At 31.8% G+C, this 13,330-nt stretch overlaps 1 protein-coding gene across 1 annotated transcript; it reads left to right on the plus strand.

Annotated features, from left to right (window-relative positions):
- Positions 1-3,269: 3,269 nt before the first annotated feature.
- Positions 3,270-4,530, plus strand: LOC144567806 (expansin-A12-like). The gene is made up of 3 exons (XM_078317985.1): positions 3,270-3,524; positions 3,631-3,949; positions 4,069-4,530. Exons 1-3 carry the CDS (start codon positions 3,392-3,394, stop codon positions 4,376-4,378), a joined length of 762 nt encoding a protein of 253 aa, XP_078174111.1. The 5' UTR covers positions 3,270-3,391; the 3' UTR covers positions 4,379-4,530.
- The last annotated feature ends 8,800 nt before the right edge of the window (positions 4,531-13,330 follow it).

A 13,330-nucleotide genomic window follows, 5' to 3' on the forward strand; every position in this document is an offset into this window, starting at 1 on the left:
GAGTATTTTAACCCTACTCTTATTATTATTGCGTTTTTAGATTGTTAAATAAAAGCGATTTACTTTGTTAAAAATGGAGATCATTAGTTGCAAAAATGAAGGATAATCATGTGGAGTCTGTTTTTTCAAAATTATAAGAACAATTTAGATTATATTAATTGAAGAAATTTATGTAAGTGCAAAGAACATTATGAAATCATTGCAAAGAATTAAATTTAACACAAATTGAGTTTAAACGACAAAGATATAATAAGTAAAAAAAATTGAAATCATATTTAGCAACTAATTTATTAGGACAAGAAAAAAAAAAACACACATGCAATTGATTGTGTGTACTACACTCCCATTTGCTTCGATGCTTGCTTCCAATAACTAATTAATTAATGTGAATTCTATTAAAAATATGATAAATGTTTTGTTACCCGAGCCATCATATTCGAGCACGTCCCCCAAGTAGTTTAACAGAAAAAATCTTCCAATTTTATCTAACTTTCATTTACAGCGCTAATATTCAAACATTTTAAACTATGTTTATAACCTTTTAAAATATTACTCGCAAACATTTAAACTTCTATCTGAAAGCATTTCTAGATAGTTTTAATTCTTAACTACTTTTGTAAGCCAAAAAAAGAAATATTCTTTTCACCCACTCTTTTTTTATTTTTTCTCTGATCATTATAATTCATTTTTTCAACGATCCGTGATGAATTTTAAGAATCTAAAAATACAAACGTTTTCTATTCGATTTTATCTTTTAAATAAGATTCATGAAGAAATACTTTTGAATAATTTTGAAGTCATTTGTTTTTTTAAAGTAAAACTCATTAGCACTTTAAATTTTGAAGGTTTTGTACATGAGATTTATATGCTTGGTACATGAACTTTGTACATGCAGTGTTATTGTTGAGGTTTATACGAAAGATTTGAAGACTTGTAAACAGAGGTTTAAACTGTTTTGAAGCAAAATAAAAAACTGAAAGTTACAGAGATTTAAAGTAGTAAAAAAAAAGAGACACAAATATAAGTTATTATTCATGGATCTCATTTAAAAGAGAAAATCGGGTAAAAAATATTTGTATTCTTAGATTTGCAAAATTTATCACGGATTGTCGAAAAAATGGACGAGAATGATCAAAGAAAAAAAAAGTGGGTGAAATAAATACTTGTGAGTAACATGAGTAACATTTTAGAATGTTATAAACAGAGCTTTAAATATTTAAATATTAGTGCTATAAATGAAAGTTAGACAATATTGAAAGTTGTTTCTGTTAAACTACTTGGGAACACCCTCGAAAATTTTATTTTGAATACAATTATCAGACTCCTAAAAATATAACTAGTCAAAATTTTATTGAATCTACTGCTAGCACTATCATCGGTTGATTATTTCATCATTCGCGGCTTAAGCCAGCACTTGCTTTATTTTAATCTAAATTTATGGAAATTTGGTTGATTTTTTTTTTTTTAACTTGTAGAAAAAAAATTATACCCGAAATAATAATGTCAGCTGAGGGAGGCTATGGTACACTGCATGCAGAACAGTATGTATTATAAATTCATATATTTATTTATAAATTAGTTCAAACAATTAATGCGATCCATTTGCTCCATTTTTAATAAAAATGTACTTGGAAATCAAATATTATATTCTTCAATATTTTTTTATTTTTTATTTAGTCAGATAGAAAATCACTTGATGTAAAAATTTGAACAATATAAAAGTAGTAATTTTATTCTATAAAAAAAGTAAAAACATTCTACAAAAATGTGAAATTTTATTTGTAAGTACATTTTTATATGAATATTATATTGAGTGGATCAGATTGATTGTTTGAAGTTTACAAAAGAAAAAAAATTAAAATTTGTAACACAAATCGATATTTGATTTACAAAATACATTTGCCTCACTTATGTCAATTTATTGAATACCAACTGGTAAAGATAATTTTGTCTATAGAAAATATTATTATAAAAAGAAGAGAAATTGAAAGAGTACTAACAAATTTTTATGAGTATAGAGATCGGTAAGTGTTATACTGATTCAAAGTTTAAAAAAAAGTGGTTTGCACTTTGGATAGGTAGGAATTAAACCGGTAAAATTCCTACAGATCTTGTACTTATAATTTTTTTATTGGTAATCTATCTATTTATTTCTCTTCTATCTTATATTTTCTATAAACAAAAAAAAAATTTCACCGGTGAATGGTAACAAATTGGTCTACAAATTACGGAAAGAGGAAAAGTATTGTTTAGCTAATTAAAGACAAACAACTTGTACGAAGCTCCAGCCCAGGTCCTTGTACGAAATCTGTACAGCACCAAACTAAACTTTTATACGATTCTTCTCCACTCCGGACAAGAATTGAGATTCTCAACTCTGAATACTTTGTCGACAGATGAGATCTACATAGAAATGCTGTATAGGGGAACGGACATATCCATTATTGTATGAAATGGAGAAATATAGTTCTATTGAGATCGTAAATGTAGGCATGATGCTTGGGACTGTGATATTGCATGTGATAATAGAATTAGAGGAAACGTGAGCTCATGTGATACGCTTTCTTAGTTAATCCCTTGATTAATCTTGGTCAATTATGGTTCAATTTTCTAAAACCCCCTGAAAAGTTATGTTGTTTCTAATCCGTCCCTGTTCTAATACCTAGGTCTAATCTAGCAATCCTAATTATGTTGTATTGCTGATTTTGTCCTAATTTTTTTCTACCATATCTATTGAGGATTTTACATTTATATACATTTTTTCTAAACTAAAATCTTGGTATTGTTAATAACACAAATATATATATATATATATATATATATATTTTTTTTTTTCATTACAAGAAAGGTCTGTAAAACGAGATATTCTCCAAGGGCAAATTAATCAAGAACCAAGGGAAGAAGCAAGAAAACAATAGCAAACAAAATTCGAATAAACCACTTGCACACAGCATATTGTCAATTAAGTCGCCAGATTTCGGCAAAAATAAATAATTAATAAACAAGAAAGTCGGCCGCAGGGAATCTCACATGACATTAAATTTTTGTTTTGGAATTTTAATTACATATATTTAAATTAAAATATGCATTTCGCATTTCAATCCTCTCACTGTTAGTTGCAGTGTGAACATGTGCCCACTAAGATTTATTTAGATCTCATCACTTGCTCAAGTCCTTTGCCTAATTTTTTTTTTTTTTGATGAGAAAGTCCTTTGCCTAATTGCCTCTCACTCAACTCTTATATAAACCCTAGCATCAAGCTGACTTCCATACTCACCTCCAGTTGGCTTCTAAACCTAGCCATCTTCTTACTCTTTCGTCGACTTTCCCTCTCTCTAATTAAGTCCTTCATCAAATTCATCGAGTATCTCCTCGACATATTTCGGTCAAGATGTCTAAATTCTTCAAGCGTCTTGTCATACTAGCAGTCTTCTTTATGCACACGCTAGTCGAAGGTCTTGATTCCAACACGTACAATGCTTATGCTACATTCTATGGCGGTGCTGATGCCTCCGGGACTATGGGTATGGAGAAAAATTTAATTACACCATATATATACTTCTGATTTAATCAGTCAAATTCATGCAACAGGCACTGTATCTGAGTTTTCTAATTGTTTGTTACATATAGGTGGTGCGTGTGGTTACGGAAATCTATACACATATGGATACGGGACAAACACTGTTGCACTCAGCACAGCGCTCTTTAACAATGGAGCATCCTGTGGACAATGCTTTAAGATATCTTGTAACCAGTATTCGAGTCAGTGGTGCTATGCATGGAAATCAGTGACCGTCACCGCCACCAACTTTTGTCCCCCGAACTGGGCTAGACCAAGCAACAATGGTGGATGGTGCAACCCACCCCGTCAGCATTTTGACATGGCTCAGCCTGCTTTTCAACAAATAGCTAACCCTCGCGCCGGGATCGTCCCAGTGTATTACCAAAGGTTCGGCTTTTTTTTTCACATTTCCAGGAAATAAAATGCAACATTCACTCATAATATAGGCACTTTCATATGTTACATTAATATGTAAATTTTGCTAATATGGATGTCGTGTTTTTCAGGGTTCGATGTTACAAGTCAGGTGGGGTGAGGTTCACCATAAATGGTCACCAATGGTTCAACCTCGTGCTCGTGTGGAACGTCGCGGGCACTGGATCGATCCAGTCAATTAATATCAAGGGAGGCAACACAAACTGGCAGTCATTGTCTAGAAACTGGGGTGCAAATTGGCAGTCAAATTCGAACCTTAACGGCCAGGCCCTCTCCTTTCAAGTAACCAATACTGACTGGCAAACGATTACATTCTATAACGTAGCCCCCTCATGGTGGGGTTTCGGTCAAACCTACACCAATAGTTGGCAGAATTTCTAGCTATTGATTTTCTGAGTTTACGCAAATTTCCTTATATTAAATAGCAGACATGGCCTGCTAGGAAGCATTGATTGGTTTGAGAGCCGTTGGTATCATCCCTTCAACCGTTGTATATTGCAGCTTTTTTTCTAATATTAAAGCAAGTAATGGAGCCATTTTTAGGTATTTCATCAATTTTAATAAGAGTTTATTAGGGCCAAAGGAGGAAATCATTAATTCAGCTTACAGGTGCAAATTCTAGGATTCATTGGTCCAGATTCAAAAATTTTAAGAAAAATTTGAGTTTGGCTGGGGCGACCTTATATAATTCTGGTACGCCCGCCATACTAATTTTAGGGTTTTGCACGTAAGTTAGTTGACCTTCATTAGCAAGCTAGCTAGCTGGGGTTTGAAAGCAACTTGTGAGCTGATAATTTAAGTATTAATTAGCGCAAAATGTGCGTTCTATATGTTGGTGTTTCATTTGTATAATTAGGTTTATTAAGAAGTGTTGCTAGGCTCAGCAGTGTGCTATTTGTAAAATCTACTAGCAGGAGCATCCAATGTTTTGTACGCACAACACATCATGTTGGTTGATTTAATTTATGACTGATTCATTTCTGGATGTGCGTGAATTATAGATGCTTAGCAATCAAGGTTTACATGTCAAACAAAAATTAGAAGAACTAACCTACTAAATTAATTACCTATCCGAACAAACATACTCAACTCCTAAATTATAAAATACTGGACATTGGTGGATTAAATTGCTCAAGGTTCATGCATGATATATGTTCTCACTCATATATAGTTGTCTATGTGATATCTTCACCAGCTAACGGTAACTCGGTCAATTCTTAACTTCGATGCACCATGAAATTGATTGATCGGTTCCCTGTCTTTTGGATAGACTTCGTAGGGGGCTAGGGGCTACCAAGTTTTGGTTTACGATCGATTCCCTATCAAAATTCAAAATGTGGAAGCGCTCCAACGAATTGCATTGTCCAAATCGGATTTTCAAAAGATGGCCCAAACAGCACGACTGAGATGGAAAAGCTAATTTGAGCTGTAACATAGTCCAAATTGGGCCTATAAATAGAATTAAGACATGAACTGAGTCGTCTGACTGCGGTACTGAATTTGGGTTGCGTGGTCCAGCTTGTAAAGTTAATTTGCATGAATTGGAACTTGGAAGACTTCATGGTATTTATTATTAAATTGTTCTTTTTTCGAACTTTTGGATCTTGATGTGTTTCTTGTGATCTAATTTGTTGTATGAATTTTTATGTATTTAATATAATATTCTGTATGAATTTTTTATGCATCTAATTCTAATCTAATATGCTGTATGGAGTTTTTATGTATCGATCTAATCTAATATGCAGTATGTAAGTCTGTCAAGGAGAGTTGATAAACTCCTATCCGTATCATGCTTTTGTGTTTTTATTCCCAGTAGATAGTGGGAGACAATTGGTGTTTGTTTTTATTTTCTCTACAAAGTCTGTGACTTTCGGTTTCTTGAATGAAACGGGCTAAAAGCCTTTTATCAAATATATATATATATATAGAGAGAGAGAGATGGGCTATGGTGCATTGCAATGCATAGGCCATGGTGTGCATTGGACCATAAATCACCGATTCAAAGTCCAAATGACCGATCCAAACCGTTCATCTTGTTCTCCATATTAATATGTGCTTGGAGACCAAATTTTATATTTTTTGAAATTTTTTTACTATTTATTAAGCCACTTTCAAAATCGTTGATCCAACGGTGGCTTCTGATTTTACTGTTCCAAACAGTCACCGTTGGATCAGCGATTTTCAAACTGGCTTAATAAATAGTAAAAAAATTTCAAAAAATATAAAATTTGGTCTCCAAGCACATATTAATATGGAGAACAAGATGAACGGTTTGAATCGGTGATTTATGGTCCAATGCACACTATGGCCTATGCATTGCAATGCACCATAGCCCATCTCTCTCTCTCTCTCTCTCTCTCTCTCTATATATATATATATATATATATATATATATATACGCAGTATGAATTTTTGGTATAAAATTAATTATGTTGATTTGCTATTAGTTTTTATCTCCAGCAAGACAACAAATCACTAAACAAGCAAGACAACAAATGAACATATTTTACATTTGGTCTCCAAGCACATATTAATATGGAGAACAAGATGAACGGTTCGGATCGACTGTTTGAACTTTGAAAATAAAAATATGTTCATTTTACAAATAGGTCCTTATGTCCATAGAAGCCTTTGCCAATTAATTTTGTTCTTTTTAAAAAAAAAAAAAAAAAAACTTGATAAGTTGACAGAGGTTATAAGAGCAAATTAATTTCTTTAAGCCGTCTTTTTTTTTGAATTCAGATCATGTACCTGACCTGGTACAATGAAATCTGGACCATTTATTTTAATCAGACATAAATTTTAAAGTATCTAAGACAGTTTCAAATAAAAATAACTCTGTGGAGATTTCCTCATGTACTGCACGTACTTGAGGGGTTTAAATTTTGGAAAAATTTCCGCTATTTTCATATCTATAAAAACACTATAATATCTAATATTCTCATAAAAATTTAACATTCTTATTTCTATCCCTTTTAATTATTTTAAAAATTGAACTGGAGTGTCCTGTTATTCCCTTCGTTCTGATCTGGCACGATCTCAATATACAAATCTCTTTCTAACTCCGGCGTAAATTTGTCTGATGTTCCCTACGTATCCTCCTTCTCTCTCTGAAATTTAGGAATTAGGGTAGAGATGGCGAACTAATCTCATTCGAGAGAAGAAAAGGAGCCGTTCCGAGTATGAAGAGGAACCTGATATGAGTGATATCGATGCAGCTAGCTTCTATTTAATCCATCCAATTAGGCATAATTCTCTACCTTTTATCCAGTAAAGATTTTTTTTTTCTTTAATTGTATCAATTACATTCACTAACTGCATGGACCTTGAATTACAGAGAATGACCTTACATTTAGTGATACTTCAATGGCTCTTCAATATGTTGTATAGATCGATGGACATGGAGCTTAGTGATGTTTTATTTACTGAAATCTTAGTGATGTTTTTGATTGGTTCAAGCAATATGTCATTAAATCTAAAACAAACCTTAGCATTTTGCATGCCAAACTGGTAAGCAATATACAATTCTCAGTCATAAGACTTCTATTTAGTTTACATTAGACAGAAAAGTTCCATTGATTGGCTGGTGGAAAACAATTAGGCTAAGTGCCTTTTGTTTTTCTTTCCTCCCTGTTGAGTTGGTTCTAGGTGACTGATGGAAAAGTTTTATTTTCTATCGATCTGGTAAGCATGGATTACTGTATGCACCCCCACCACCATAGTTCCTGGATCTTTAGCTATAACATATGGACAGAGTCTCTAAATCTTCAGGGGATGATGGTTCGAATCCATCAAGATCCTTATACAGTACGTAATTTGAATTATGAATCTTTACAAACAAAGAAGAAGCAACAACATCAAAATACACAGAATGTAGTCGAAGTCTTTAAAAAAATTAATTTCATATAAACTATATTAAAATAGAAATATACCTCCAAATTAAAAATTTCAAGCTCAGCTCAAACTTATTTACTTTAAAAACAGAACTGCACCTTCAAAAATGTTAACAAACATATATACTGCTGTCAATCAAGCCAAACCCAGTAAAGGAAGTCAGCAAATTGTTTTTCCCCAAACGATATATTCTGAATTCTATGAATATATTATAGACTTTGCTATTTCTCTAACCAAACCCATTAAAAAAAGTTAACTCTTCTCAATCCTTAAAATATACTCTTAAAATTGTTCTAACATCAACAATTGGCACATTACTAGTTTGTTCTAACCTAACTATTGGACAAATTTCTTTAATTTGTATTTTTATTGTTCTTTGCCATAAAGCCAATTCTGATCATTTCAAAATGAAATTAAAAAGAATTGACGAGTGAGTTTGACACCAATAATTTACAAGTAGAATTTACATGTACCTATTATTAAGGTCAAATTCTTTGGAACCTAAAGCGAACTGAAATCCTGAAACTAAATCGTGAAATCACCATATCAGAGCAGAGGAGCAAGGCACGAGGGAGGAGGAGAGAGAGATATGGGAGAGATATTGGTGAGTTCAGTTTTAAAAATAATTAAACAAAAGCTATAAATAATTAAAAGGAGATAGAAATAAGAAAGCTACATTTTCATGGAAATATTAGCTATTATAATGGTTTTATGGAGATATTGGCTATTTCAAAAGTTTGTATTTCACAAACCACATGAAGTAGAGAATTGTTCACGGTGGAAAAGAGAGACAACTTACCTAGCACAAATTGAAAGACACCCGTGTAGAGTAAATGCAGTATACTAGAGGATACTCTTCCGTAAAATACTGAAGTTTGGCTGTAAAAATTCCAACTCAATTTTATTTTTTTGTTCTTTTCTTTTTTGAAAGCTTGGTAGGTACTATCAAGTGATTTATTTTCTAATTTTCACATTTTGACTTAATGTTTTTCTTATTGGGGTAAAATATAGAAGCTCTATTCCAATGAATTCCAATTTTCCTCTTCAGCTGAACAGGTTAGGGGTGTTCATTCGGTTTGAACCGAACCGAATTAGTTTGGACTAAACGGTTTGGTTTTTTCGGTTTAATGGTTCGGTTCAGTTTGTTTTTTAAAACTGAATTATAACTTTGGTTCGGTTATGTTCGGAAAAATTTCAAACCGAAATAACCGAACTGACCGAACCTTTATGTATTATGAATTTGGTCCAGACTACTCCGGTTTATTTCTTAATCAATTGTTTTAAATACTTCGGTTATTTCTTAATATCCCGGTTTATTTCTTAATATACTTTGGTTTATTATAAATCAATTGCTTTAAATAAAAAATATATATTTCAGTTTGAACTGAACAAACCGAACAACCTGAAATAAAACTTTGGTTCGATTTGGTTCGGTTGCAATGCTAAATCAGTTCGATTTGATTTTATTTTTGAAACCGAATTATAACTTTGGTTTGCTTAGTTCGGTTTGGAACCGAACTGATGAACACGGAACACCCCTAGAACAGGTTGTAAAGTGTCCGTTGGTATACATAAAACACATTTTGCAAATCTTCAAGAAAAAATGTTATTAATTTGCAAGTTTTGTGAATAGTCGGATAATGTACTGAGATAAATGAAAACAGTTTAGCATAATATATAGTACAGATTGTAATTAGTAGTAAAAATGAGTTAGAGATTTTATCTTATAATTATACTAATTCCTTAACTTTAATTTCATTATTATTACATTTTTTTTTGTTTTATCTTTTTCAGTTTATCTTTACCATATTACTTGCATTAATTTTTGTTCTTTTAGTAACAAATTAAAGGGTTCAGATCTTTCTGTGCTATGTGCGGCATTTCTTGATTTTAACTTTCTAATTTACAATGAGAAGATATTAAAATAAAATACAGAGAAAAAAAATGTTTCAATGACAATTTTTTTAGAATAATCATTTTTGTACCCGTGCTACAGTACCCTCGCTACAGTAACTCTATTTAGAGAAATAATGTATTATAGTCCCCACTAATTATATTGTGTCCACTAATTATTATTCTAAAAAGATATTATATAGTCTCAACTAATTATTATTCTAAAATCCCAGCAGCACCCTTTCAAAGCCTCGGCACTAATTTCACGTCAACATTTCTCTAACAAAAATAGTTGACTTCATAAAAATAAATACTTCAGTGCATAGATATAAATACTTTCAATATTTAGATATTAATATTTTTAGTGTCATATGTAAAAAGAGGAGGAATCCAATTACAACATTATGGCAGTTTAGGTCCTCACAAGCAGTTATGTAAATATTACAACATTGTTTACTATATAGATATAAATATTTGTGTTCTTTGAACTATATACTTCAAAATTTGACTATTAATATTAAAAAAAAGTTATAGATCTGGAACGGTTGCGGTCTCCACAAACAATTACGGTAGTTTAGGTGCGGGTACGATTATTTAAAAGTAATTAATTTATCATTTACATTGTTTACTATATAGATATAAATACTTGTGTTCTTTGAACTATATACTTCAAAATTTGACTATTAATATTTTAAAATGAAGTTACAGATCTGGAACAGTTGCGGTCCCCATAAGTAATTATGGCAGTTTAGGTGTGGGTACGACATCAGAAATTTAAAAAAAAAAGTGCGGGTACGATTATTTAAAAATAATTAATTTATCATTTACATTGTTTACTATATAGATATAAATACTTGTGTTCTTTGGACTACATATTTCAAGATTTGACTATTAATATTAAAAAAAAGTTACAGATCTGAAGTGCAGTTATGGCAGTTTGGTCCCCACAAACAGTTATGACAGTTTAGGTGCAGGTACTGTAGCGCGGGTACTCATATCAGCTTCCTTTTTTTTAACGGTCGAACAATCTATTAATTTACTTTTACCTTGGTTTATTCATATACTTTCTCTTTCTTTCTTTTTATCTTGATTTCAAAAATTAATTTAAAAAAAATATATTTTTGATGAATATCCATGACAGACGACCCTAAAAAAGTCAAATAGTGAAATGGAAACTTGGTCCACATATATTACCCAATATATAAGTGCACCAAAGCCCAAAGGATAATCTGAATACAAATATTGACAGAGACGTTTTTGCTTCGTGCAGTGCATGGTTATAGAGTTAGAGCAACGCTACATATGACTTAAAAGAAAATACTGCTTTATTAATATTTTTACCCGAAAATGTAGCACTTAAATATATGATTGTGAAATTTAGGAAACTGAAAATTAAGAAAAGTAGCTTTCGGAAATATTCATTAATTGAATTAATAGCAAAAGATCAATGATAATTTAGAAATAAATTTGATCGAGTAATTACTAAAGTTGATGCGGCCAAATCTCGGAAAGCAGACTTTGAAGTGTGTTTTTTTTTTCCAAAATTATTAATTGTTATTTTTAGTGTACGTACAATTAATATTGAATTTTTTTTTAGTTAGCATTCTAATAATTCGAAATTAAACAATAATCACTCAAAACTCTGAAATTTAAAATTAAGTTACCACCCACACACTCTGAAAACACACAACAAACTTGACTGGTGCACACCCTGGAAAAGAGCACCAATATGGTGCTCTAGGGGAGAAAGGCACAAATTGATGCCTCAGCTGGGAGTGCGCACCAATTGGTGCCCTTTCCCAGGGTGCGCACGAGCTGTGTATTTTTTTTTGTTATGTTATGTTGTATTTTGTTTTGAAATTTTGGAATTCTGAATTTTGTTTTGACATGCTGAATTTTATTTGTTTTATAATTTTATTTTCGTTAGAATTAGACAGAGAAACTAAAATGTAGTTAGTTTTAACTTAAAATTAACATAAACAAGTTTACAACATAACTAATAAGTTCTACTACAACACAACATAAAGTCTACTATAACATAACTAGTAAATGCTACAATAATATAACATAAAGTCTATTACAACATAACAAACATTCCATCTAAAAAGTTCAAATTGAAAAAAAAAAAACTGCAGAACAAATTGGTGCCCTTCCCTAGCTAGAGCACTAAATCGGTGTCCTTTCGCAGGGTGCGCACCAGTCATGTTTGGTGCCCTTATTCAGCTAGAGCACCAAATTGGTGCCCTTTCCTAAGGTGCGCACCAACCAGGTTTGGTGCCCTTTCCTAGGGTGCGCGCACACCAGCTATGTTTGGTGTGCGTCCCCAGAGTGAGTGGGTGGTAACTTTTGAATCTAAGAATTTTGAAGTGGTTGTTTAATTTTGAATTATTAAAGTGCTAACTAAAAATAATTCAGCAATTAATATATATTTTTTCATTTAAAACATAATTATAGATTCAAAGCTGAATATTTATTATTGAAGTCATAAAATAATTTGAGAATTTCAACTTCCATATAATATATATATATATAGAGTACGGCTAACGCGCTTCCTCTAGCATATGGGCCGAAATGCTTCCGGTGGAAATTTGAAATTTCAAAATCCAAAAAGTCGATCTGAACCGTTCATCTCCTTCTCCATATTAATATCTGCTTGGAGACCAAATTTTACATTTTTCTGAAATTTTTTACTATTTATTAAGCCACTTTGAAAATCGCTGATCCAACGGTGGCTTGCCAAACAGTAAAAATCAGAAGCTACCGTTGGATCAGCGATTTTCAAAGTGGCTTAATAAATAGTAAAAAAATTCAGAAAAATGTAAAATTTGGTCTCCAAGCAGATATTAATATGGAGAAGGAGATGAACGGTTCAGATCGACTTTTTGGATTTTGAAATTTCAAATTTCCACCGGAAGCATTTCGGCCCATATGCTAGAGGAAGCGCGTTAGCCGTACTCTATATATATATATATATATATATATATATATATATAGAGGTGGGCTACGGTGAGTTGCGAAGTAAAGCGACTATTTTACTTCACGCTCATATTTTGTGATTTTTAAGTTCAAAACGTCGATCCGAACCGTTCATCTTGTTCTCCATATTGAAATGTGCTTGGAGACCAAATTTTACATTTTTTGGAATTTTTTTACTATTTATTAAGCAATTTTGAAAGTCGCTGGTCCAGAAAATTTTACTGTTTTTTACTGTTCACAGCAAAACAGCAATTTTCAAAAATGCTTAATAAATAGTAAAAAAATTCCAAAAAATGTAAAATTTGGTCTCCAAGCACATTTCAATATGGATTAAACATCTAACGGTTCGGATCGGTCGTTTGGACTTTCAAAATAAAAATACGGCATGAAGTAGAAATGCGTTTTACTTCGCAATTCACCGTAGCCCACCTCTATATATATATATATATATATGAGGAGGGTTCAAATGCACCCAAATTTTTGTGCACCCAAATGCACCCTATCCTTTTTCTCCGTTTTCAAAGTCCGAATAGTCAATCCGAACCGTTAGATGGGATCTATATATTAAGA

Source organism: Carex rostrata, chromosome 16 (genome assembly GCF_964058835.1).
Source record: "Carex rostrata chromosome 16, lpCarRost1.2, whole genome shotgun sequence".
Classification (NCBI taxonomy): domain Eukaryota; kingdom Viridiplantae; phylum Streptophyta; class Magnoliopsida; order Poales; family Cyperaceae; genus Carex; species Carex rostrata.

Coding starts and splice junctions, on each gene's coding strand:
- LOC144567806 (XM_078317985.1), top strand. CDS start 3,392: ATGTCTAAATTCTTCAAGCGTCTTGTCATACTAGCAGTCTTCTTTATG. Junction 3,525..3,630: donor TGATGCCTCCGGGACTATGG/GTATGGAGAAAA, acceptor TGTTACATATAG/GTGGTGCGTGTGGTTACGGA. Junction 3,950..4,068: donor GTCCCAGTGTATTACCAAAG/GTTCGGCTTTTT, acceptor CGTGTTTTTCAG/GGTTCGATGTTACAAGTCAG.